General features: G+C 44.7%; 4 protein-coding genes across 4 annotated transcripts in view; 1 reads left to right on the top strand and 3 right to left on the bottom strand.

Moving 5' to 3' along the window:
• The window catches only part of LOC310812143 (uncharacterized protein), a gene marked incomplete at its 3' end in the record, with an annotated part of 59,040 nt that extends 53,670 nt beyond the window's left edge, over positions 1-5,370 (top strand). Inside the window, exon 6 of the mRNA XM_083680563.1 lies at positions 5,205-5,370. Coding sequence (XP_083536689.1) covers positions 5,205-5,370 — 166 coding nt within the window. The remainder of the gene's footprint in view (positions 1-5,204) is intronic.
• On the bottom strand, positions 3,817-11,732 carry lypla2 (lysophospholipase 2). The gene is made up of 10 exons (XM_083680954.1): positions 11,702-11,732; positions 9,433-9,525; positions 8,867-8,898; positions 8,622-8,687; positions 8,380-8,427; positions 8,094-8,164; positions 7,633-7,706; positions 6,627-6,728; positions 6,069-6,245; positions 3,817-5,939 (listed from the first exon to the last, which is right to left on the bottom strand). The coding sequence occupies exons 2-10, from the start codon at positions 9,508-9,510 to the stop codon at positions 5,889-5,891; spliced, it is 699 nt and encodes a 232-aa protein (XP_083537080.1). The 5' UTR covers positions 9,511-9,525; positions 11,702-11,732; the 3' UTR covers positions 3,817-5,888.
• Positions 11,733-12,175: 443 nt separating this feature from the next.
• On the bottom strand, positions 12,176-15,639 carry pithd1 (PITH (C-terminal proteasome-interacting domain of thioredoxin-like) domain containing 1). The gene is made up of 6 exons (XM_083680261.1): positions 15,313-15,639; positions 14,837-14,880; positions 14,575-14,652; positions 13,841-13,945; positions 13,554-13,662; positions 12,176-13,097 (listed from the first exon to the last, which is right to left on the bottom strand). Exons 1-6 carry the CDS (start codon positions 15,505-15,507, stop codon positions 12,996-12,998), a joined length of 633 nt encoding a protein of 210 aa, XP_083536387.1. The 5' UTR covers positions 15,508-15,639; the 3' UTR covers positions 12,176-12,995.
• A 911-nt stretch (positions 15,640-16,550) lies between these two features.
• Positions 16,551-24,592, bottom strand: eloa (elongin A). Its single transcript, XM_083681039.1, has 12 exons — positions 24,485-24,592; positions 23,392-23,448; positions 22,852-22,964; positions 22,095-22,651; positions 21,308-21,612; positions 20,957-21,068; positions 20,654-20,806; positions 19,947-20,044; positions 19,129-19,309; positions 18,433-18,562; positions 18,092-18,231; positions 16,551-17,819 (listed from the first exon to the last, which is right to left on the bottom strand). Exons 1-12 carry the CDS (start codon positions 24,554-24,556, stop codon positions 17,758-17,760), a joined length of 1,980 nt encoding a protein of 659 aa, XP_083537165.1. The 5' UTR covers positions 24,557-24,592; the 3' UTR covers positions 16,551-17,757.
• Between the last annotated feature and the right edge of the window lie 652 nt (positions 24,593-25,244).

Raw genomic sequence — 25,244 nt, 5'->3', positions numbered from 1 at the left:
TCAAGACGAAAAGGCGGAGCTGCAACAGATAAAGATGGAGTTACTGAAAGAGTCAGAGAATCTACACAAGATCAAGCAGGAGACAATGACTCAAAGGGAGAATGTTGAGGACATGGCTGTCCAAATCCAGAAGGAAAAGGAGGACATTCAAACAATGAGAATGGAACTGGCAGTAATGAACGCTGAGATGGAGAAAGAAAGACAAAACACAGAAAACATCAAGGATTTGGCGTTGAAGGACAAAGATGATATAGAACAAATGAAGGCTGAGATGGAAAGACAGAGACAAGAAATGGATCACACCAATAGCAAGATAACAACAGATATGGATGTACTAGACAAGAAGAAGGCTGAGATAGAGAGACAAACATATGAGGCAGACAATCATATCACTGAACTGAAAAAGGAAGAGCAAAGTATGAGAGAGGATATGAGGAAAATGAAAGACAATCTGGAGCAGATCAATGCAGACATACAATTACAAAGAGCGGACATTGAGGGTAGAATGGCAGAGTTGGAAAACACTTTGATGGACATCAATAAACAGAAAGAGCAAATGCAAAACCAACGGGAAGAAATGGACCAAGAAAAGCAAAACATACAACGTGAAAAGGCAGAGCTGCAAGAGACGAAGACGGAGTTATTGAGAGAGTCAGAGAATCTACACAACATCAAGCAGGAGACAAAAACTCAAAGGGAGAATGTTGAGGACTTGGCCGTCCAGATCCAGAAGGAAAAGGAGGACATTCAACGTGTGATTTCAGAGACAACTGGAGAGAGACAGGAACTGGAACTTATGAAAGCTGATGTGGAGAAAGAAAGACTGGACACAGAAAACATCAAGGATTTGATGTCAAAAGAGAAAGATGATATTGACCAGATGAAGACTGCAATGGAAAGACAGAGACAAGAAATGAATGAGACCAAGAACAAGATCACAACAGATATGGATGAGCTGGAAAAGAAGAAGGCTGAGATAGAGGGACAGAGACATGACATGGAACAGGACAAGCAGAATATACAAGACGAAAAGGCGGAGATGCAACAAATCAAGATGGAGTTACTGAGAGAGTCAGAGAATCTACACAACATCAAGCAGGAGACAATGACTCAAAGGAAGAATGTTGAGGACATGGCAGTCCAAATCCAGAAGGAAAAGGAGGACATTCAAATAACGAGAAAGGAACTGGAAATAATGAATGCTGAGGTGGAGCAGGAAAAACAAGACACAGAAAACATCAAGGATTTGGCGTTGAAGGACAAAGATGATTTCGAACGAATGAAGGCTGACATGGAAAGACAGACACAAGAAATTGATAACACCAATAGCAAGATAACAACAGATATGGATGTACTAGACAAGAAGAAGGCTGAGATAGAGAGACAAACATATGAGGCAGACAATCATATCACTGAACTGAAAAAGGAAGAGCAAAGTATGAGAGAGGATATGAGGAAAATGAAAGACAATCTGGAGCAGATCAATGCAGACATACAATTACAAAGAGCGGACATTGAGGGTAGAATGGCAGAGTTGGAAAACACGTTGATGGACATCAATAAACAGAAAGAGCAAATGCAAAACCAACGGGAAGAAATGGACCAAGAAAAGCAAAACATACAACGTGAAAAGGCAGACCTGCAAGAGATGAGGATGGAGTTATTGAGAGAGTCAGAGAATCGACACAACCTCAAGCAGGAGACAAAGTTGGAAATGAGTAAGAAGAAAGTTAGTCAAGATGATTTTCAGAAACAGAAGACAGATATGGTCGTCATCTCAGATGCAACACAAAAAGAAACAAAAGAGGATTGGGATGAGTCAGTCATGACGGAGACAGATGATCTAGAACAAATGAGAGCTCACATCCAAGAAGACATGGAAGACTTCAAGAAACAACAGAATATTCTTGATAGGGAGAAGTACGAGTTGGAGAAAAGACAGCTGCTGTTACACCAGCACTGGGAGGACATGGAAAGCACAAGGCAACACCTGAAGAAGGAGAGAGAAGAAATGGATGTGGTTGTGAATGAGATACTAAACATGCAGAATCTGTTGAAGAGGGAGAGGGATCAATTGGAAAAGACAAGAGTTGAGATCCAGAGAGAAAAGAATGCAGAAGACGCAATCAACATTGGGAAGGAAGAGAAAGTGAACCAGGTAAATGCTGTAACCCAAACACAGACAGCAGAGATAGAGAACATGCATAAAGTCCTACAACAGTTGAACTCTGCAACACAAACATTACAAGAGGAGATGGAGACACAGAGAGGGGATTCCTCACAACCAAGAGGAGCTCTTATGGAGACTGCAAAGTCAGAGCAGCTTCAGCTGGATCAGACTGATGAAGAGGAGCTCAGAAAGAGAGATCTTTTGCAGAAAATTTGGCGTGAGGCAAGGACAGAAAGGGAGGAGATTGCGCAAATGAAGAGCAGAGTTCATGGCATTAAACAACATCTGGAGAGAAGACTTGAGGTGATTCAAAGACACGAGCTGGTACAGAGAGCCAGGTTCCAAAGAGAGAAAGATGATTTGAAGAGGATGATGGGAGAGATGGAGAGAAGCAACCAAGCTCTGCAACAAGAGAGGCACCAAGAAAGGACGAAACTTCAGGAGAAGGACCAAGAGCTTGAGCTGCTTAAAGTCGAGATGCTCAGAGACATTGAGAGACTACAGCTTGACAAGGACAGAGTATCTGAAACACTCAAAACAAGTGACAAGTGCATGCAAACCTCAGAAGTGGAAATAGCCACAGGGGATGAGAGACTGGAGGAGGAATCAGCAGAGCGGATGCTGGCTGAGACGGGCCAAGTGACAGAGCATTCAACTGTGGACTTGGCGTTTACCACATTAGAACTGGGGCTCCAAAGGCAATCTGAGGAACACGGAGTGACAGTGGAGGCTCAGATGAGGGGGGAAGGAGCTGGAACAGCTCCACAAAGACTCAGATTCAGAGTACTGCGGTGGCTTTGGCGCTACTGCTTTTGCTGCTGCCGCCGCTGCTGTGACTGTTGCCATGGAGAACACGAAGAGGAGGAAGAGGAGGATGACATAACATAGGCCTCGTCTGCACTTAGCAACTGTTGTGTTAGTTTCACAGAAACTAAGAGTCTGTATAAAGATAAACAACTCACAGTATTTGATGCTGAGTCAGACACTGATCTTGGCTCCTGCTTAGCTTTTTTATCATAGCTTTTTTTTTTAACTCTTATTGAGTGGGCAAAAGGATCACCAGTCTAACGCTATGACCAGAATCAGACAGATCTCCCACAATGGTATACGTTTTGTTAATGAATAATCAAGATACAATGATTGATTTTGAACAAATAACAGGAAAACGTGTTTAGATTATATGTGTATGTTATGAGAGTGCAGTTTTAAAGTGGTGTGTACCGTACTCACATCTATTGTAATTAAGTAAGTTAGCAGTGCATCTTAGCACAGAGCGAACATAAACCAAAACTTAATTTTTGTAAGTTGTTTTTACAGATTGAGGTACACTGGTTCCTGGATTGAAGATTTGCCATAATGCTTTGCCAATCAGGTTACTTCTATTCATGTTCTTATTTCTAAGCACACTGAATTTACTTCAATTATTGAATTTAAAGGGCTATAACATTTTTTAGGAACAATTGTTTTGTTTTGTTTATGAACAACAAAATTTCCCAATTGTAAACACCTTGTAATGTATAATTAAATGCATGTCTACATAACCTCCTCTTACTGTACATCTTTATTTAGGACAAACTTGTTATTTAGTTAATTTATGAAAAGTGTTAAGACCAATGCCGCAACAAAACACACTTGACTCAACACACTACTGTTATTTGCATTGTTTATTCCACATACAGGTGTCTTGGGAAATCAAATATTACGAGGGTCAATAGTCCCTGAACATGTTCAGCCAGTCAAATGAACTACACAGACGATGAGATGACAAAATGACAAAACACATCGAGACAATTGAAAAATCTAAAATCAGAACAAAACTGTAAAAATTCAACCAATGACAAAATACAACTCAGGAGGAAATAGCCTACATCAGACAGCAACCTTGTCCCACAAGAAGTAATGGAATAGAAGGATGTGGGAAGTTGTAGAACACAACAAGGGGTGGAGAAGAGATCAGAGAAAGTGAGAAACAGGATTACAAAATAAACAGACTGATACAACTGAAAGAAGCTTAATAACGGAGGGTACGATGTGGAAGATGACATTAGGTTAGCAGTAACACCAGACAGAAAAAGGGGAGTAAGACATTCATTAAATAGCGAACAACAATCAATACAGATTTTTTCTCCTGTCCACCATTTTAAATTAGGTTTCAGTAATACAGAACAGGCAATCATGAGGAGAAAACATTCACAAAAGGAAAATACAGAACACCTGATTTTAGCACACCTCTCCACTGAGTTAAATTCCTATGTCCAAGCTCCTCAAGTTGTTCAAGATTTATTCTTTTTAAAAATCACTCAAATAAAAGAGGAATAGCTTCTTGTTAAAGCCTCCCCCCAGTGTTTTGCCATTGAAAGAGCTGAATTACAATAGTGCTTGGTGATGTTAATTGTGACCTTTCACACTTTATTAGTTGGGTAAGTTGTCAAATGAGTGAATAGTTTGGTTGACGGGGAATGATGCCCGTCAGCGTGAGAACGTATTTGTGTTGGACACAGGATTGAACGCTGCCGACTAAACAAACCCTACAGCTGAGAGAAAGCTGCTGGTGGGGACAGAGAAATGAGTCAAGCTGTGACGAGTGTGTTCTGGAACTGGTACCATCTGGAGTGCCTACTGTAACTGACGATGGAAATTCAAATCTTAATCTTAACCTTTTCTTCAGTGTATTAAACGTACTAGACTTAAAACATTAGATATATATGTGTGTTTTAAAGCCTTCAGCCATACACATTATGAACACCTGCTGCTTCATGTCTTTCTTTACTACAGACCCTGAGCATCTATGTTTCTAATCTTTATATTGTCTTCTGATCTTTATCTTCATGGCAAATAAGAAAATCACATCGCCACTTCTTTATCTTTAATCCACCTCTCCTCCTGGGCAGAGAAGGTTTTCATCAATGAATAGACCCTGTCCACATCACCTAGCCCATGCCCTTGATTGTGTTAAAGAACAGAACATAGTGGCAAATGTAATGATCCATTGATTTCCTTTATTTCAATTGTTGACTTTTATTTATAATGTCAGATATCTCAGCACAAGCAGTGGCACCCAGGGGCATCTCGGACAGGTCCACGACCCCACTAGCAGCCTTGCGCTGTGGGAACAGCATGCAGAGCAGCGTGGCATGAGTCACTCCAGACAGCATCAGACATCGGGTCTGAGGACCAGAGCCAGAAACACAGGCTGCTGAACCTGCTCTCTCCTCAGCCGGGGTCAGCGATAACACTGGGTGGCGTCTATGGAGGAGATTAGCCCAGCTGCTAACTCACTAGTTCACTAACTGACTCACTTACTGACACAACACAGCAGTTGAGGGGGAGGGGATGGAGTGGGGGGGGGAGGGGAAAGGATGAGGAGGAGATTAGGGGAAAGGGTGAGTTGGGCAATCGTAGGAGACAGCCTCCGGGGGAATGTACTGTGTGAGTCTGTGATTCTCCCTCAGAGATAAGACTTGTAGAGTGTGAACGTTAACAACCTGTATGTGTCCACTACAAAGTTTGTTGGAATTGACTGAATGAGGCATGTTTAGTAAAAATGTGTAAATGGGATGAAATGATATGAGTTAGTGTGTATGTGTGTGTGTGTGTATTTGAGAGAGAGAGATAGAGAGAGAGAGAAAGGGGGTGCTCATGGCTGTTTCCTGTGGGAGAATGGCAGGTCAGAGGTGAGAGGTCAGTGTCTAAGGGTCACAGTGGGGTTGAGGTGAGGTCAGATTCGGGGCAACTGCTTCTCAATGAATTCCTTTACACACGCCATCTCCTGCAAAACAAAAAACAACCGTAATACAAACAGAACTTCATCTGTATACATTAAGACTCATAGAGAAGCACTTCATATGTATATACATACACACACACGCGCGCACAAACACACACACACCACTTTTACCTGAGGACAAGAGCTGTGCATGAGTCCTGGGTAGGTCTTGAAGGTGACTTTCTGAGAGTTGACGATGGTCTTGAGTTTCTCTGAAGTCATGGCCCCAAACTGCACAGGGATCATTGGGTCCATCTCACCGTGACACTGCAGGATGGGCATGTCCTTGTTCCCGCTGCCGCTGGCCGCCTGTCGGGACCATACCGGACCATCTCGTTAGTATAAAGATTCCTCACTGGATCACTTATTTAGTACTTTGACAACTTGAGCAATGAGTGATCAAGAGCAAAAAGAGAGGAGGAGAATATGTTCCACTTTGGGGTCCAGACCAGCGATAAAAAAAAGCTCTCAATGTTCAGCAGGCTATACGTACCAGAAGATGTACAAGTAAGTTATTTCTCTTTGTCTGTCGTTGTATGATTGTATTAATGTGTGTGTATATGTGCATTTATATACAGTATATACACATTCTGTTCTGCTAATACAGTGTCTTGTAAGCCCATGTGGTTTGGGCATCCTGAAGGTGCATGACACTGTAATAATCAATTAATCAATTAATCAATCCTGTACCTGTGGGAAGCTCTTGTGAAGCGGTAGCCAGCAGCTGAGAGCCACCACACCAGCCAACTGCTGCTGACAGGTGAGAGCAGTATACAGGGCCAGGGCCCCACCCTGAGAGAGAGAAGAGGAGGAAGCGGAGGAGGAGGAGGGAGGGAGAGGGACATAAAGGGATGGAGAGGTAGAACATGCTTAGTCCTTGAAAGATGTTGACAGTTAATTTCAAGATAATATTCCTAATTCATCAACAAAGACAGAACCACAGCCACTTGACCAGAAACATCATTGGCCAATCACTGGCCATCATTTATTTATTATTTCGCCTATATTTGCTTTAACCCCGGAGCAAACCTGGCGCGTATGGGAGACAGGCTATTGTTGAACACTGGTGGTTATTGTGTTTGACCCCCCACCGCTGCTGCCCAACTGCTGCTCAAGCTCAGGACGAGACAGAGTTCAACATACTGTACTGAGAAAAACATCCACCAACATTTTGTCAATATTATTAGCCTACACTAAATGAGTCGAAACCAAATTCATCTTTCATAGATACAATCATTTATTATCGTTTCCCTACAAAGCCGCAGGCGTAAAAGAACTGTCAGTCTTAGAATTATACAAACCTGTAATGTTGCAACGGTCGCTCAGAATCAAATACTTCATATTAATAATAAGGTAATATAAACAGAGAACTCATACTGGTAAACAATGTGTTTTGACACAGTGTTTATTGGGGACCGGCGCTTATTCACTTCAATATCTTGAGAGATAGGCATTTTGGAGACTGTGTGGGAAGTGTTTCAGGTCAAAGACCCAGCACCTCCTCAGAGAGACATGGAGGACTGGTAGACACCTGAGAGAACCAACCTGACTGGAGGACATCTCACCTGAGAACCACCTGACTGGAGGACATCTCACCTGAGAACCACCTGACTTGTAGACACCTCACCTGAGAACCCACCGAACTGCTAGACACCTCACCTGACTGAGAGAACCACCTGACTGACAGAGATCTCACCTGAGAGAACCCGCCCAGCAGAACACGGCTTGCAGGGATCCCATTCTTCACCTCATGGTCAATAATGGCCTTGACTGTGGAGAAGAGTGAAAACAGAGACTTGAAGACATACACAGGGGAGTGGATGGGTGTGCTGTGTGGCAACGCTATGCATTCGCCAAGACTGGGAGGGCAGATATAGACTGGTACAGTATTCACAATACTGGCGTTTCACTGAACTCGAAATACTCAAATATGTATTGCATTTGCAGCACAGGTCAAGCCTACCCATAGGGTTTCAATGGAGGCCTACCCATAGGGTTTTAGTGGAGGCCTACCCATAGGGTTTTAGTGGAGGCCTACCCATAGGGTTTCAATGGAGGCCTACCCATAGGGTTTTAGTGGAGGCCTACCCATAGGGTTTCAATGGAGGCCTACCCATAGGGTTTCAATGGAGGCCTACCCATAGGGTATCTACTCACTGTTCTCTGATGCCCTCTTGATACCAGCCTCATCTTCCGGAGAGTCTGGGCTCAGCCCCATCAAGTCAAACCTGCAGCAGCATACAGATCAGTGTTAGATGCTTTAACACACATGTCCTACAGTTAACAGAACACAGGTACTACAGGTCATGTCAATGAGAGGGAGTTCCAAATCCAATTAATGAAATCTCCTTTCCGTTGAGGTGTAGATTACAGTTAAACCTCTGGCCAATGACACCTCTCTCAGATGAGAAAGAATTGCACTCAGAGGGGAAAATATACTTACCATGACGGCATCGTCATCTTCATATTAAGAGTGACAGGGATTCTGGGCCTGGGAGAGGGATGAATAGACAAGAGATGAACAAAGAGAGATGAACAAAATAAGAAACTAGTTTCTGAACGCAACAGAACAGAACAGAACACAGAACAGACACAATATCCTGAAACTGGGATAGAGGCACTCAATTAAAGGAAGACACACATCAGAAAATATGACAAAAGATGCATCAGAGGACACAGACTTACGCGTGGGGACAGATGTACTTCACATGTGGCAGCCGGATCGCTGTCATGGCGTCTGCCCAGCCATGCCTGGCAGAGTAGGAGAACATTATTGGTTAAGACAGTGAGAGACAGCAGCAGTACAGAGTCATCATTAGACAGAGTACGAAGCCCAACTCATAGTAGCCACCGACACGGCCACAACAACCTGTGATGGGCAAGTGGACGAAGGAGCTGAAGACAAAGAGTATATGAGAGAGGACACTCACCCTGAGTCACCCAACCCATGCAGGAAGATCACCTGTGGTGAGAAGAGGGAGAGTTAATGGTCCACAGAATACCAATAAGCATGCCACTACTGGCGCTTGTGACTAACACCAAAGATACAGTGCCAATTCCTGCTGTTGCCAAGACAACTCTTAAGCTGCGAATTACAAAACGAGCCATTTACTAGAGGCATCATAAGTGGAGAACGGAGACTTTGAAAGCCAGATTTGCAAGCCTTCCATCTAAAGATCAGAGATGTGCCTTCTCCAACGATTAACAGTGAAACTGGCACTCTGCTCTGTGGGCTTTGGACTCATCAGCGTACATAGGTGCTAGCAGAACATACAAAGCTGATTCATGTTGGTGTGATCAGTGGTGCAGAACATGTTGCTGAGTACAACACAGGTCCTTTATGACAGGACTGTGACCGCGTATTATACATGTCCTGATCGTTCAAAGCCCATCTGCTGACATACGACAACCCTGTCTCTGAACTTGCAACAAGTGGTAGAATGTGCTGATGAATGCAGCAGGTCACAGGGCACAATGGAGGGGGGTCTGGTCTCACCGCAGCAGTTTCCTTCTCTGTTCCAGACACCGTCACAGCCTCGGCGAGCAGCGGCACAGACATGTTATTGCCACACATACACTGTAAGGGGTGCTGTAGACACAAGGGGAAAGGCATGTCAATGACGCTCACTGGTTATCAATTAGAGGAGGCTTGTGGAGGTAGAAATCGGAGGACGGGCTCATTGTGAGGCATGGAACGGAATGAGGAATGGTGTCATTCGGCGTTCCATTCAATGCTTTACAATGAGCCCGTCCGTCCTCCGATTTCTACCTCCACTATTATCAATAGGCCGACAGCTATTCAGCTGATAGGTCCATTTTTTGGGACAGCAATGACGACAAAAGAACTGAACATGCCACACTTTTATGGTTGCTTTGAACCAAAGAGATAAGCACAGAGGAAAAACCTCCTGAGTCTGAAAGTTCTGAAACTCATTAACTAAACGTGCTCCTAACTGCGGTTAGGCCTAGGTTATTAACTAAACAGCCAAACACATCAAATCCACTGGCTGCCCAGTCACTGATAATGGCATAGAGCATGTGGTTATTAACTCAAATTCATACTTTTTTATTCTTTAAAAGGCAACATTAACCTAATATTAACTCATAAAGGAATGGTCAGGGACAGATAAGACCATGTGTTGTTTGAATGGGAGAAAAAAGTGAGAGGAGAGAGAAAGTGAAAGCAAGGAGAAAGCAAAAGGGATTGTGTGGTTAATGTATAGGCCTAAACGTGGTGAGAGATTATAAAGAGTTAGTTTGAATCCCCCCACCCCACCCTACAATGCACCACAGTGAGTGAATGCAGGGGGAGACAGAGAAAGAGCAAAATCAGGGGAATGACAGGCTCAATAGAACAGGGCTGTGCTTACAATATCCGTATTGTAATGATACCTATCTGTCCAGCAATGACGTGCATGCTCATTCATGGGACAACCTCATCCCTGAGATCATGTTGTATCAATGTAAAGCTAATAAAAGTCGGCCTACCTCTTAGAGATCGATACAAATATATATTTGGATCCCAGCAATCATATTCCTCCAAAAACCTCTATGCTGTAGCTCAGTTCTGAGGCAAGAGTCAACAGGTAATAGCATCAATGAGACAGACTAAAAAGCTTTTGTTCCACCAGTGTAATCGTTGACTTCAAGTCATCACTTAACCACTGTAATTGTATAAGTGCATTTACAAAGCATGCAAGCGTTCTCGGGCCCTTCAAATAGTAGAGGCCACACATCGGCTCCTCCTGCATTGATTTTCCATGATCCCTTGCCAGCAAAGGGAAATAGCTAAGCTGGGATGGAAATTTACCGATTTCACGGTCACCTCTCAACTAGCCTTCTACGGGTGATACAAACAATGCGGTCTGTGTGAACTACGGCGTCGTTGTCAACATCACGAGTTTCCATCTGACTCCCATTGAACTTGGGAGGGGAAGCGTTGACTGCCAGAGCAAAAATAACTTGCCACCTATTCATGTTTAGTGCACTGATAATTTCAGGTATTCGACCCTGATATAATGTCCCCAGTAAATAACCGTCGTTGGCTAAAATCAATCACAACGCCACCCAGCGTAGCTAGCTAACTAGACTGTAGTATCTGCGGCAATATCAAGACCGGACACTTTAGCTAACCAACTAACATCTGAACTCGTAACTATTAGTTCGTTGTCTCTGACACATAGCTAGTTAGTATACGTAGTATAGGTGGCTCAAAGCAACATTCGGTTTAGGGTAATAACTGGTTATTTTATTAGCTAGCTAAAGTCAAGAAGAGGAGGGACCGGGGCGAAGAAACAATGGGCTGGGCAAGCTTAGCTAGTACCACCACCAATAGCTAAGCTAGCTAGGCACTGAGTGTAGTAGGCGGCAGTGGTGGAATTTAAGACAGATAAGCAGCCTTTATACGCTAGTTAGCATGCTACACCCTCGCAACCAGTCAGTTTAGCTAATCCCGTTAGCTGGCTATAGGTCCTCCTCATAATAACGAGTAGCAAAACCACACAGCTCCATATCTCTCTATTCATTGTCTCGAGTCACAGCAGTACACTACTACCCCCTCCTCCCCCGGCTCCGTCCCTCGTCTCCCGCTACTCGACTGACATGTTTGGGTTGGATTCGACCGTGTATTTCGATAAACCCCCTTGCTGCGTGCTCTGAAAGCACAGCAGTTACCAAAAGCATTTATATGTTCGGTTCGGACCGGACGGGATACAGGAGTAACTATAATAAAACCGCGGCCCGCTAATAGATATTCATACACTTACCGCTTGCTGTCCCAGATCACAACGGAACTTCCGCTACTGTTGTACAAAGGGGCGGGGACTTATTGGCGTGAGGTCACCATACCCCCCCCCCCCCCCCCCCCGGATACTGTAGAGTAGCGATGCGGGTTTTTTTTTATTTTTTATAAATATATAATAGAGAGTCATCGATGTAGTGTACATTTCATCGCCTATACAACAAATATTTTTTTAGGCTGGCAAGACGTGAGATGGACACTTCCTTCTTTATTCATCACATGCCACCATCACTACCATTTCAAGCCAAAAAAATTATGGATTGTATTGGTGATGAAATGTATACCACAGCGACTGACAGCATATCAACTTGTGTATTTTCATTTTCGTTTAGTCAAATTTCGTCCGTCCTCGCACTGGCTGTGGACACTCAACCCATAGTGGCATTTACATTGAATTTACATTGAAATCCATTTAATTGGCAGTAAAATATTATTTATGAAACGAAAATATTTGCTGGAGATTCTAAAGATACATTTCTTTACATTTGCATAATGTATATAATAATAATAATAATAATAATAATAATAATAATAACGTATCATAAACAACAGAGTATATTTTACAACATTTAAGGCCACAGCATCCCTCAATCAAACATCGCACACAATCATGTAACATTCACCGCCTGGCTGCCGAAGACCGCAATGTGACACTGCATTAATAATGCAATGAAATCATGAGTCAAACAACACGTAATGGAGGTGATAGGAAGCAGTGTTCAAGTTGGTTGAAACGGAGAGGTAACCTTGGGTATGGTTCAAATGATATAGAAACCTTGATGTGAACTTGTTTGGTTGGGACAAAACGTTGACATGGTGGCACTACAGCAATGTCCATCCATAGCCCTGATAAAACAATGGGAGCTCCCACATTGCAGGTAGCCATGGAGCTATTCCAGTTTAGATTTATTACAACAAAACACTAGATGGCGCAAAGTGTCCAGATATAGTTTTAGATAAAAACGTTTATGGCCTGACGTGCTCACTTTCAATATAAGATTTTTTTGTATTTACTTTTGTAACTTTAGCACAGACTATGAGCAGTTGATAAGTTTAATGTGTTAAATTCCAAAGAAAGACTTCTTTCAGCCTCCACTCTTTATTGTCATACAATAAGCGTCATACAATAAACTGAGCAAATCCAGAGTTCTGATATTCAGTGTTAGCGCGACCTGACACACCACTGAGAAGGTCCACTGGCTAGTCCTGCCAGGAACAATATTACATTTCCTTGTAACCCATCGCTGTCAAAACAATGCTCAGGAGATGAAATTGGTTTGTGGAATGATGGACTCCACTTTGTGATCGGCAGGGTTTGCAGACGCCTCGTAGTTGCAGATGGTCACTTCGTGTCTGTAAGCCTGGAGGAGCAGAGAGAATGAAATACAAGGTGAGCTGCTTGCCACTAAAACATCGTAAAGTTTTCAACAACTTTAAAAACAAGGCTTTTTTTGTTGGAGGAACATGATGCTGGAAGACAAACAACCCATAATAACAACAGGACATGCAGAGGGACACCATCAGAGGCTTGTCCCGGTGGAAGGTCTCACTGTGACAGCCCTTACCTGAGTGTACTCCCCTCTCACTGTGACAGCCCTTACCTGAGTGTACTCCCCTCTCACTGTGACAGCCCTTACCTGAGTGTACTCCCCTCTCACTGTGACAGCCCTTACCTGAGTGTACTCCCCTCTCACTGTGACAGCCCTTACCTGAGTGTACTCCCCTCTCACTGTGACAGCCCTTACCTGAGTGTACTCCCCTCTCACTGTGACAGCCCTTACCTGAGTGTACTCCCCTCTCACTGTGACAGCCCTTACCTGAGTGTACTCCCCTCTGAGCCCAATGTAGTAGACACGCGTTGATTCTGTCCCAAAGTTCCTTGACAAATGGATGGACAAGTGCTGTACGTTGGAAAAACGGGCAATCCTGGGGGGAAAAAATATAATAATATATAATATATCAGAGTTGATTTGTTATATGGTAGTTTAAGAAGAATGGGTCCTTAGGGTGCATGCAAAAACAATAAGATCTAATGCATGCAGTGTGTGTGTGTGTGTGTGTGTGTGTGTGAGTGTGTGTGTACACACATTGCATTTTATCTTACTTAGTAGGGTACTCCAGTTCCGCCAGTGGATCTCTGTTGAGGCGGAAGGCTTGCTCTGGTTCTCTGCCTGTGTCATCAAAGGACATGTTGGGGATGTTCTTATACCTACACAGGCAAAGCAGCAGCATCGTAGCAATCAGTCATCAACACCACTCCTGCGCTATACAGTACCTGCTGAAAATAAGTGAGTGTAGTTCCATACTGGCTCAATGTAATTGCACAGTCAGGACTCAAACTGATGTCTCTACTACTGGGTCTGGGCCACATTCAGACCCCGTTTACATCGTGCTTTAAACTGCATCCTGTGTCCAGATACTGTCCATATCCTGAGTCCACATGCCACATGGAATCAGATGTAAATTACACGTTGTGATCTGATTTGTGTAACCTCCTCCGAAGTGTAAATGCAATCTGGACACAGAGGTTGTTAACCACATTGTGTTCAAAGTCAGGTAAATGGTACATGGTGCCCTTTTTACAGCTGTCACTTGAATCCGGCCTTTATGTGACAACATTCTAGCCAGGTTACATACAGACAGGCATAGTTACAGTGCAGTTGTCTCTACAGGCAGGGGATTGAATCCTAGCCCTACCTACTTCTTTCCTCCTCTCACATCTCTCCCATATTTCTTTGTAAAAGGACATTGACAATTCAAGGACAGTAGGATTCCACTTTCCTTTGGAAAACCAAACTAAAATACATGTTGTTTCCTCCAGGCAGAAACAGAACTCACAGTCTCATTTCTGCGGGATGGGATTCGTCATCTTCACCTGCTATGATGATCCCCTTCAGCTTCACGCTGCCTGTGAACCTGACACACCTCTGACAGTAAGTCAACAACATCATGAAACAAGACATTGAAACTGGCAGAATGAGAGAGGGCAAATAAGAAAGAAATTGGCGAATTATTAGTGTAAAATATAGGAGAACTGGAGCGTAACCATGGGAGAACATGAACGCACTACTTGTATAAAGTAGTATAATAATTTCCTTACGGGATATTAAACAGGAGCTCCTCATCAGCATCACTCTCAACAAACTGCAGATGAAGAAAGAGATCATTTCAGAGTGTACCAAATGGATGAATACGTATCTTATTTCGGTGAATAAGAGTATCATTCTAATTATATGACCACAATCTGAGAAAGTTTAGTCTTTTCTCATTAAAAAAGGAATTAAGTAGGTCCGATCTGTATGGGAAGTATGGCCAGTGTATGTCCGTCTACATAGGTTGCGTTCATCTAATATCACCGGCTTTGAAACATGCTTTTCTTGCAGTTGGGAGTGGCAACCAAAGTGCTGCATATCAAATACAGACACTGCAATATGCTTGACCGTTGTTGGTACTGTAGCTAGCATTTGTAAACAAGTGATTTTGAACAGATCTTAACCAGCGGAGTTGTTTGGTTTAGGACTCAGGAAACTGTATAGCAGTTGTCACGCTACATGTTCAGCGTCTCGATACGATTACCTTCTCCCGGTCTCTCCTCTGATCCCAAGGTTTAAACACAAGTTTCCCGTCGCCGTCTCTACTCTCGTTTAGACACTGCAGTTTCTCGGTGTCAATGCGCTGATACAAGGCGTACTCCAGGCCCCTCTCGGCTGGCTCGTGTTCTCCTTCACAGCCGTGGCTATGCCCGCCGTGACCGTGACCGTGACCAGACATCACACTTTAAAAAAACAAAACAATCGCTTTCTTTAAATTACAAGTGGCAAAAATATGCGGCCTAGCAATACTAGATCGACATTTAACTCCCACTCGTTTCACTTTCACCCTGATGTTTGTTTGGGAGAGGAAATGTTTCAAAATCACATGTATGTAGAGAGCCAATCAAAAAGGACGCACGGAGGCGTACATCGACGTGCACCCCGATTGGCTTGTGTGCCGTTACGTATTCATATTGAATCCACTGATTGGGTGGCATCATTTTTCGTCAGAGCCCCTTTAACTGTGGCACAGAGAGCATCGAGGGGGGTTCGTATTTAGTCATGTTCACTATCTCAGTTCAAATAAAGAATAATAATATCCTGGGCCCAGTATTTTAAAACGTCTAATCTGGATTCAAGATTATTGTTTGCTGTCCGGGATCAGATCGAGCTGTCAGATTTCCCATATACTACTGAAATTCGCATTGATCCAGATTAAACATTTTGAAATACTGGGCATTGGGTATTTATATTGCTGCTCGCACAGATTATATTAGGCAGTTAGCAGATGACACGACAGATTTCAAGTGGGTAAAGCTATTCAGCTCATTCCAACGTTTTTAAGATTATGGTCTGGTATCTAAATGTTGCTAAATGTGAACTTCTTCCAATTGCCCCAGTACAACAGAGATTGAACCTACTACTACTTGTGGGGCTCCTTGTTGCATTTGAGAGACATCTGGGGAACTACTTTCTATCAACAATTAACCATGTTAAAACTGGCCAGTATTTTGGCAGTTTTGGCCATTTCTCCACAGAGAAGGTGAAAGGTTACAGGATACATCATCCTTCGACCCCAAGTTTCCCATTTAGACCTCTGACCTGGAGGCTCATTCGAGATGCTTATTTCCAAGTGGGAAGCATGCATTACGATAATCAGACACAATTTGAATGCCCCATTATTTGTTGCAGTTTCTATCGATTTGAATATTGTCATTTCAGTAATGTAATTACGTAATGTATATACTAGTATAGAACACAAATTATGGACCGAAGCACACATCAGGGCAAAAAGTCAATTTTATTAAAAATGTCCATATAACATTTATTAAAATCTATTTAAAATTACTATTTTGATCCACTTCCATTGGGTCCAGGTTCAGGGGAGCCGGGGGTCCCAGAGTTGAAATAAATACATAGTAGAATGAAGCTGCAGGGTCCTATCACTTGTTCTCTCTTTCTCCCTTTTTGTGTTTTCCTCATCCTGCACTTCTTTCATTCCTCATTCATCACAGTGAACCAGAGACTAGTAGGGATGCACATGTGGTTGAACACAGTAGGACAACAGGGTGTGGATGCACTGGAATAAAAGGGGATGTGTGTACTCCCATTGGACTTTATAAAAAGATGCTGGATTTGTCACAGCACAAATTTGATGTCTTTATGACCTATTCGTACCATATATAAAACTGGAAGCATTCACGGTAGTGTTTTATGCTTGTCTTGTAACAAATGACAATTGTTTGCCTTTGAAATGAGTGTGTGTGTGTGTGTGTGTGTGTGTGTGTGTGTGTGTGTGTGTGTGTGTGCGAGTGGGGGGGCATGTGTGTGTGTGTGAAGGGGGTGGGGGGGTGATGGTAGTAAGTGTGGGGGGGTGGGCGTGTGTGTGTGTGTGTGAGAGAGTGTGTGTGGGGGTGGGCGTGTGTGTAAGCGTGCGTGCGAGTGGGGGGGCGTGTGTGTGTGTGAGGGGGTGGGGGGTGATGGTAGTGTGTGTGTGTATGTGAAGGGGGTGGGGGGAGTGATGGTAGTGTGTGTGTGTGTGTGTGTGTGTGTGTGTGTGTGTATGTTTGAATGTATGTATGTATGTGAAGGGGTAGGGGGGGTGCGCAGAGGATTTGTCTGTGTGGGGTGTCTGCTTCACAAGGGGCTATCTGGGAACATTTAAAAATGGAGGACATTTGTTTACATGTGTATGAAAGAAAAGAGAATGTATATGTATGTGTGTGAGAGAGTGTGTGTGTGTGTGTGTGTGTGTGTGTGTGTGTGTGTGTGTTTCACCAGAGGACAGATAAAATTTAACTTTTTTTTTCGCTTGTGTTTTCTTTGCTTGTGTATGTAAGATGGAGAACATTTTGTGTGGGTGTGTGTGGATCGCTCTCATAATTCATTGAAGAAGAAGAAGGGAAAAAAAAAAAAAAAAAGAGCTTAGCTCACTACAATCTCTCACTCTTCCTCTCCTCACACTCCATACATTCACTCTCATCTCTTCCTATCGGCGGGAGAATCTGTTCTTGAAAGCTTTGATAGTTTTGGCCATCATGGGGGCAATTTCTGGAAGACAAGAAGGCAGCGTTTAAGAATGTGAAGAATATTCACTCTGTCTGAACGCTGGGCTGAACCGCAGCACCTTACAACAGCACCTGGTTCATTCCACTTCAAGCACTGCACACAGACATGATCCAAACACAATCACTACATCTAGTTTACAGCTTGGTTAGGAAAGATTACATATAATGTAAGTAAGATTCAGTTCCATGCTCAATACTGTCCGCACCCCCGACACACACTCAGAATTTGTCACGCACATCTTGCTGGATACTCACTTTTGACCTGTGGCTTGTCTCTGGCGCTGTGTCCTCCCCCGCTGCTGGGGGCTGCCAGCCGGGAGGTCTCAGGGGGGCTGTGTTGGGACGAGCGGCCGGGCTCGCTGGAGAGGGAGCTGTAGGACATGGCTGGCCTGATCCTGAAACACAGGAGGGGACAACGTGGAGTCACGACCCAAAAACACACCGTACTGTATCCGTATCGGTTAGTTTGTTTCGGGTCACGCCAGCCCCACGTTGCTGACAGGCAAGTGCCGACAAGCGACCGTCGTTTTTTGTATATCCGCATTAAATGGGATGGAATGCGCCACTGCGCTGAGCCACCGCCTCCTGGTACTTACTTGATGGGGGCAGCGGCCGCCGTGGAGCTGGCGGTGGAGGTGCTGGTGGTGCCGAACTTCTCCTGTCGCCGGCGGACATCACGCGGGGGTTTGGCGACGGAATTGACGAAAGCCATCTTAACCTGTCGTCCTGTCCGTATAATACACACGCACCAACACACGCATCAGTTTCACGTCACCGACTAGGGTTCCCGGTCAATTCCATTTCGGATCAGTCCGTTCAGGACAAGACGACAAGAACAGAGCTAAGAGCCATTTATCCTCAATGAGTATTTGTCAGTTATTGAGCCAAACCCTGCAGCTCACCCAGTCAAACCAGCTCCATCACAGGGAGCTAAAATGCACCAAATGTATAGAATCCGGTTCTATTCCTTGATGAAAAAAATAATCAAATATAATAATTCCTAAATGTATAGAATAAATGAATTCAAGTGCAACAGGGCATCTCAAGTCCCTTATAGCCAATACACACCGTACACAGACGCTCTACAATACTATCTATAGAGAGAACTTTGAAGGGGCATCTTGGGGCTTGTTAGCAATGATACAAATTAAGAAATGTACAGAATGAATAGAATGAATAGAATGAATAGAATCCGAGAGAATAAATTCACTCAGCGCAACAGTGCATCAACACACATTTTACAATACCATCTATTTTACACCCATAGAGAACATTGAAGGGGTAAAACACACCTTTGGGCTTGTTAGCGTGGGCAGAGCTGATGTTCTGAGTGAGCATGCGCAGCCGTTTCTCCCGCTCGTCATGGAGACGCAGGTACATCTCCCGCCATGACTCGTACTCCTGAGGGGCTTCACGCTTGAAGTCCCGTTTGCAGTGACGCATCCACAGGTCGTCAGAGTCCTCCATGAAGCACTGACAGAAACAACAGCAACGACACAGTTCATATGATGACAGTGCAGATTTTGCGTATAGTTTACTACCTACCATGTAAAACAGTTGTACTATAGTTAGGCCTGTTATGCATTTAAACATGTAGCGCTCAATACTAAACATGACTTAGTGCGAAACATGATTTAGTGCTAAATGCTAAACATGTTCGTGCTACATACAACCTATAGATTTCACTCAGTTTAAAGTTAGCGTCCACAGAATTGGCTCTGCAAAATACAATGCAAAAAGCGTGGTGTTGTGGCTTCTAAAAGTAATCAAGACGGTTTCGCACAGTGACTGTATGAAGGGATATTTGTGCCACCAGAAATGTATTTTTAATTGAATAATATAATATATTGCTTCAATAATAATTCAATGCATAATGATGCATTAAATAGTATTGAAATTGAATTTGCTAACTTGTTTTGTATTGCTTACTGTTAACTTGCTTATTGAATGCATTGACTGAATATGTATTTCACTTGAAATCTACAAACTTTTATTTCAAGTTTACGTTTAAAGACAGTACCTTTCACACCATGAGAGGAGATGAAAAACCAAAATCATGTACTATTCTATAGCATAACAGAACATCACGGTGTGTGTGTTTGTGTGTTACCTGATTGCACTGTTCGATGCGATAAAGCTGCTCTGGGGTGCATCTCTCCAGCACTGGTTCTAGAATCTCAAAGGGCACGCCTCCCACCTCATCGATTGCTGGGGAAACACAGAGAACATATTTTTATATACCGAATTATTCAATATGCTGAAAGTCAAGTATTTTACACAGCATTCTTAGAAGATGATTCATTATTAATATCTAAGGAAACAAATGTACAGTAAACATCTTGTCCCCCCAAGAATGATGTAGCCCCCCTCCTTGTGTGAACTGTTGACAATTATTTAAACGTATATGACTGAAAAGTTACGTTTTTATACATCACAGCTTATCACTTTAGCTGCACCGTCACAAGATTAATCAACCTCCTAATGGATCTCAACACACATGATGTTCCAACACACATCATTCACCCAAGTTTCATCCAAATTGGGCCAGTCAGTGTAATCATGTAAATGCTGTATGGCAAGATCCATCATTCCCCCAAGTTTTGTCAAAATGGTGGTGTCAGAGAAAAGCGTGTGACATACGAACGGACAGAGAGTGATCCATAGCCCCCTCTCGATTCTATACAAGTTATAATCTGTGACAAACTTATTTTAAGTTTGTCATTGTCATTACACAACATGGTGTGTGTGTGTGTGTGTGTGTGTGTGTGTGTGTGTGGGTGTGTGTGTGTCTGTGTTTGTGTGTCCGCGAATACTCACAGTCTATGTTATTTTGAAGAACTCTGATGCACTGCTCGTACAGACTCATCATCTTGGGCAGGTAGGAGGTCTTGGAGCCAGAGTACACCACCATCTTCGAGTTGAAGCGTCTGCCAGTGAAGCCGGCGTCCTCCTCGTCATTTGACACAGGAACTGAGGGAAAGAGGGAAATGGCAAACATGAAGACCAAACTGGTTTCGGGGACAACTAGTCCACTAAGATAACATGCACGTAGGCGCGCACGCACACACACACACACACACACACACACACACACACACAGAAGGAGAAGGAGAAGAGTACCTTTGCGCCTCTGAGGGGACAGGGGTGTGAGGTCGATAGAAGGCAGAGGTCTGTAGTTGGGCTGGATCGCTGGCAGAGGGATTTCAGGGAGCGTGGGCACTGACTCAACCACCTGTAGGTCAGATGAAAACAATGGAGTTCAATCAACAACACGAGAACAAGAGAGCCGCTCAGTCAATGTTGCCATTTTGTTCATCCACACCAATAACCATGTAAGCCAATAACATGTACTGTACATTAATATGGTCATGGTTTTGGCCTAAGATGTTATAGGTTTGGCCTAAAACGGTCATGGGTCTGGCCTGAGAGGGTCATGGGTCTGGCCTGAGAGGGTCATGGGTCTGGCCTTACCCTTCTGCGTTTCTCTGGCACCAGAGCTGCCGCTGGCGTGGAGGCCGGCTCGGCCCTCTTGCTGCGGGTCCCGTTGGCTTTGCTAGGCTTTGAGGAGGCAGGCGGGGCAGGCGTGAGGACCGGCAGGGGGGTCGCTGTGTGGTGGGATGAGTGGGTGGGCCGGCTGGGCTTCTTCTTTTTCTTCGTGGGCGTGGGGGCGTCGTACGTGAGGAACGATTCAAACGACATGGTGGGCGACTCGAAGGGCTCGTCCTCCTCAGCTCGCTGGGTCAACAGCGGGGAGTCCCTGCGCTCCCGTGATCGCCCTAGTAACACAGAGGACATCACATTATGGGATGTCTTATGCTAGAGACAAGCCACACGGCAATGTTTCAGCGATGGGGGGGGAAATGAACTGTTTTGATCAACAGCAACAATAACAGGCGCTCTCCAGAGCCCTGATGAGATCAACCATGGTCACCATATCAACAAGTCATGACAATGCGTTCAATAACCTTCTACAGTACCACGTTAAACGAGACGTTACATTATTAGGAAAATCTATCTATGAACACGAGAGACTGTGACTCTGGATTCATCACTGCTAATATAGAGCACAGAGATGGGGTCATAGGGGTGGAGGTCAGAGGTCACAGTGACACGGCGGTCACAGTGACGAAGAGTCATACCGTGACAAGGTCAAAGTGAAGAAGAGTCATAGGGGGGAGAGGACAGAGGTCACAGTGACAAGGTGGTCACAGTGAAGAAGAGTCACAGGGACAGAGGTCCAAGGTCACGGTGAACTCACCCTCGCTTCCTCCTTTCTTGTCTTTCTTGCCCTCATGCGGGGTGGAGTGCCGGCTGTGTTTGAAGGCCTTGTGTGTGCTGCCGTGCTGTGATTCCCTGTCGGCGCTGCGCTTCTTCCCCTCGCTGCTCCCCCCCCCGCCCCCGCCCCCGCCCCCGCCTCCGCTGGCCTGGCCGTGACGCTGCCGCCGCTCCTCCTCCCAGACGCCAGGGGAACCGTGGTGGTGGTGGTGGTCCCTACCGGCCTCTCTGAGTGGTTTAGTGTGTCGGACCTCTTTGCGAGGGGGGCTGGGCGTCTCCTCAGGGGGGCTCTCGTACCCCTCAGACTGGTAGCCCCCCCGCTGGCCGCCGTGGCTGAGTTGTGGGGGGCTGTAGTGGTGCCGTGGGGGGGAGGGGGAGTAGTTGGTGTGATAACCTCTTTCTTCCACCTCCATCTCTTCGTCTTCCTCTACGCGAGGCGGCTCCTCCGGGGACGGTTCTCGCACCCGTTTGCGGCTCCCGTCAGCTCCCTCGGTGCTCCGAGAGTGTGTGTGTGTACGTTCCTCCTTGGCGTTGCTGGGTCTACGAAAGAGAAGAATAGCAATGAAGAAACACTTCCCGTTTATTGACAACTTTGAACTATGAGCAGATTCATTCATTGGGCTTCTTAAGACACATTTCTGTTGTGTTTGATTGAGTAAATAACAAGAGTGCCAACTTCAAGGCTATCATTACATCTTCTTTTTACCCACCAAACCTCAACTCCCTGAGCCGCCACCCACCTGTCTGCAGACTGGGGGACCAGCTTCTTCCATTTGGCCACAAGGCTCTTCGCTGCGTCCCCAGCAAGATCATTTTTACGGAAAGAATTCACAGTTTTTCCTACTCCAGTTTCCTGCAGCAAAGAGAACAAAATATGAGGAAAGACATTGATCGGGTTTAATCCACTAAGTACATCATGCTTTTAAAACTCAATGTGATTCAGTGTGTGTGTCAGGAGCTAACAGCTAAGTGAGCAGCACACTTAGTCCAGTTCATAAAGCACACCGCATTATACTGTAGTTATTGCCCATCATAAATGTTTTGGAACTGCGTGTGACAATATTGAACAGCACATCAACTCTCTGACGGAGTGTCTGGCTACGTAAGCTCAAATCACACACTGCAAAACCAGCCATCGCTTAAAAAGTACAACCTTGCATGTGCATAACATAACAAGAACAATGACGGTACAGTGCAATCGATGCAGATAGGCCTTTCTCCAGCGCTGTCAGCAGGAGAGATACGTGATTGCTTTCACAGAAACAGTGACAACGTCTTACCACAAGGATATCCACAGTCATAGGCAGCTCCCCTAATCGTTTGAGAGTCTTCAGGAGCTAGACAGGAAAACAATATCACACGTTTTAATAGAGTGGTGAAATGGACCATGGTTACAAGCATGACAGTACTGGCCCTAAATCATTGTGAGAAGAGCACCATAAACGACGTGTTGGCAAAGTTAAGGGGAATGCAAGGAGGAGGAGGAGAAGCAGGTTGAAAGAAAATGTCAATTACAGGGTTGTGTTCATTTCTAGTACGCAAATATTCCATGAATGACATCACGACAAAATGTCAACCATTAACGCACAGGTGACAACATAGGCCGACTATATGCACACTATGCATTGCAAACACAGTTAGGCCTACTGGGAGCTGTGTGTGTCCTTCTTTGCTGTGTTGTGTCAGAATGAGAAGAAATACAAACAGAAATATACCGAATAGCGCACTGTCATCGTCGTGGCGATGTGAGGGGGTAGTAGGGCGATCCTACTCCAGAGGAGGTCGTGTTTACTAACTTGATCAGGTGACAAAAATCCACCACGACACGATCAGTGTGCAGGGATCGCTTTGTTCAACGGGACAATGACATGTTCATGTGTACACATGAGCACGCTGGTGTCACATTAGAAGTAGTAGACATCAATCACAACCCCTTAACTTGGGACAATGTATTAAGCAAGGCCTGCCCGCTGCTGTTGCTGTCACTCGGTCGGGCTTAGAATCGCTGCGGTTGTCATTTCTTGAGCTCTAGCAAGGCTGGCTACATGTTGTAGCCTACTTGTAAGTAGCGTAGTAGTATCGTTACAATGCTTTTACTGGAACTGGCAGTTTGCTGGTTTGGCAGGTGGGGGCCCCCCCCTGGTAAAACTTAACAACTCTAGTTAAGACCCCCCCCCCCTCCCCCCCAGGTTAGTTTTCTAAAGCCAGTATGTGTATATATCCGTGACGTGCTGTTAAAACAGCAGCAGCTACGTTAACGGAACAACCTTTCCACGCGACCACCGGCCTGGAAAACGGTGTATTCCCGAGCGGCAGGCCGTTCACGATAAGGTCGCGCTGTTTCATTCCGTGCCTATCGGGGTCTTTCTTTACCTTGCGAGGCTCGAGGTTCTCAGAGAGCCTGGACTGAAGTCTCTCCACAGCTTCCAGCAGCTCCTCCGCCATGTTTACAGCTGGTACCCTGTGCCCGGAAGCTGCTTCATTACAGTACCAAAAAAATGGGTCTGCCCTCTTTGCGTCCAACCGCTTCACTTCAGCCTACGGTTCACATGGAGATTGACGGAACCACGTCACAGAACAGCTGACAAAGGACAACGTAACAATACTGGGGGGGGGGGCTTTTCTCGTTCGAAACTCGATTCCTGGCGTCCTCTCCTCGCATCCTCTGCTATGTCCTCCTCCACTCGCTTCTTCTCGAAAAGCATTTGGAGGGACATAGCCAAGGGGAGGAGCATAGATCTGGTTTCGAGGAGGAAGCGAGAGGAGGACGGAGGAGAGGTTGCGAGGAATCTTGTTTGGAACAACTGAGAAAGGGCCAATGACACCTGTCTGAGGTCTTAATTGGAATTTTGTGGACATTATTCTCTATAGCCAAGGTGCATTCAATAGGTTTCACATTAGACTTTTAAAATATCACTGTCTTTATTGCCCCTGTAGTGTCAATATTGATATTGTCAAGTTACAAAGTGACAATGTTAAAGGCCATATGGTGAATTAATTGTAATAAAGAGCTTGTTTAGTACAGATTCTTCTTGCCAACATAATTTTTTAACCCAACCAACTTTTTGCGTTCTAAGCAGAAAATAGACCCCAGAGCCATTTCCTCCTGTGCACACGCACACACACACATACA

This window comes from Argentina silus, assembly GCF_951799395.1.
Source record: "Argentina silus genome assembly, chromosome: 11".
In the NCBI taxonomy this organism is placed as follows: Eukaryota; Metazoa; Chordata; class Actinopteri; order Argentiniformes; family Argentinidae; genus Argentina; species Argentina silus.
This window is presented reverse-complemented; position numbering and strand designations above follow the sequence as displayed.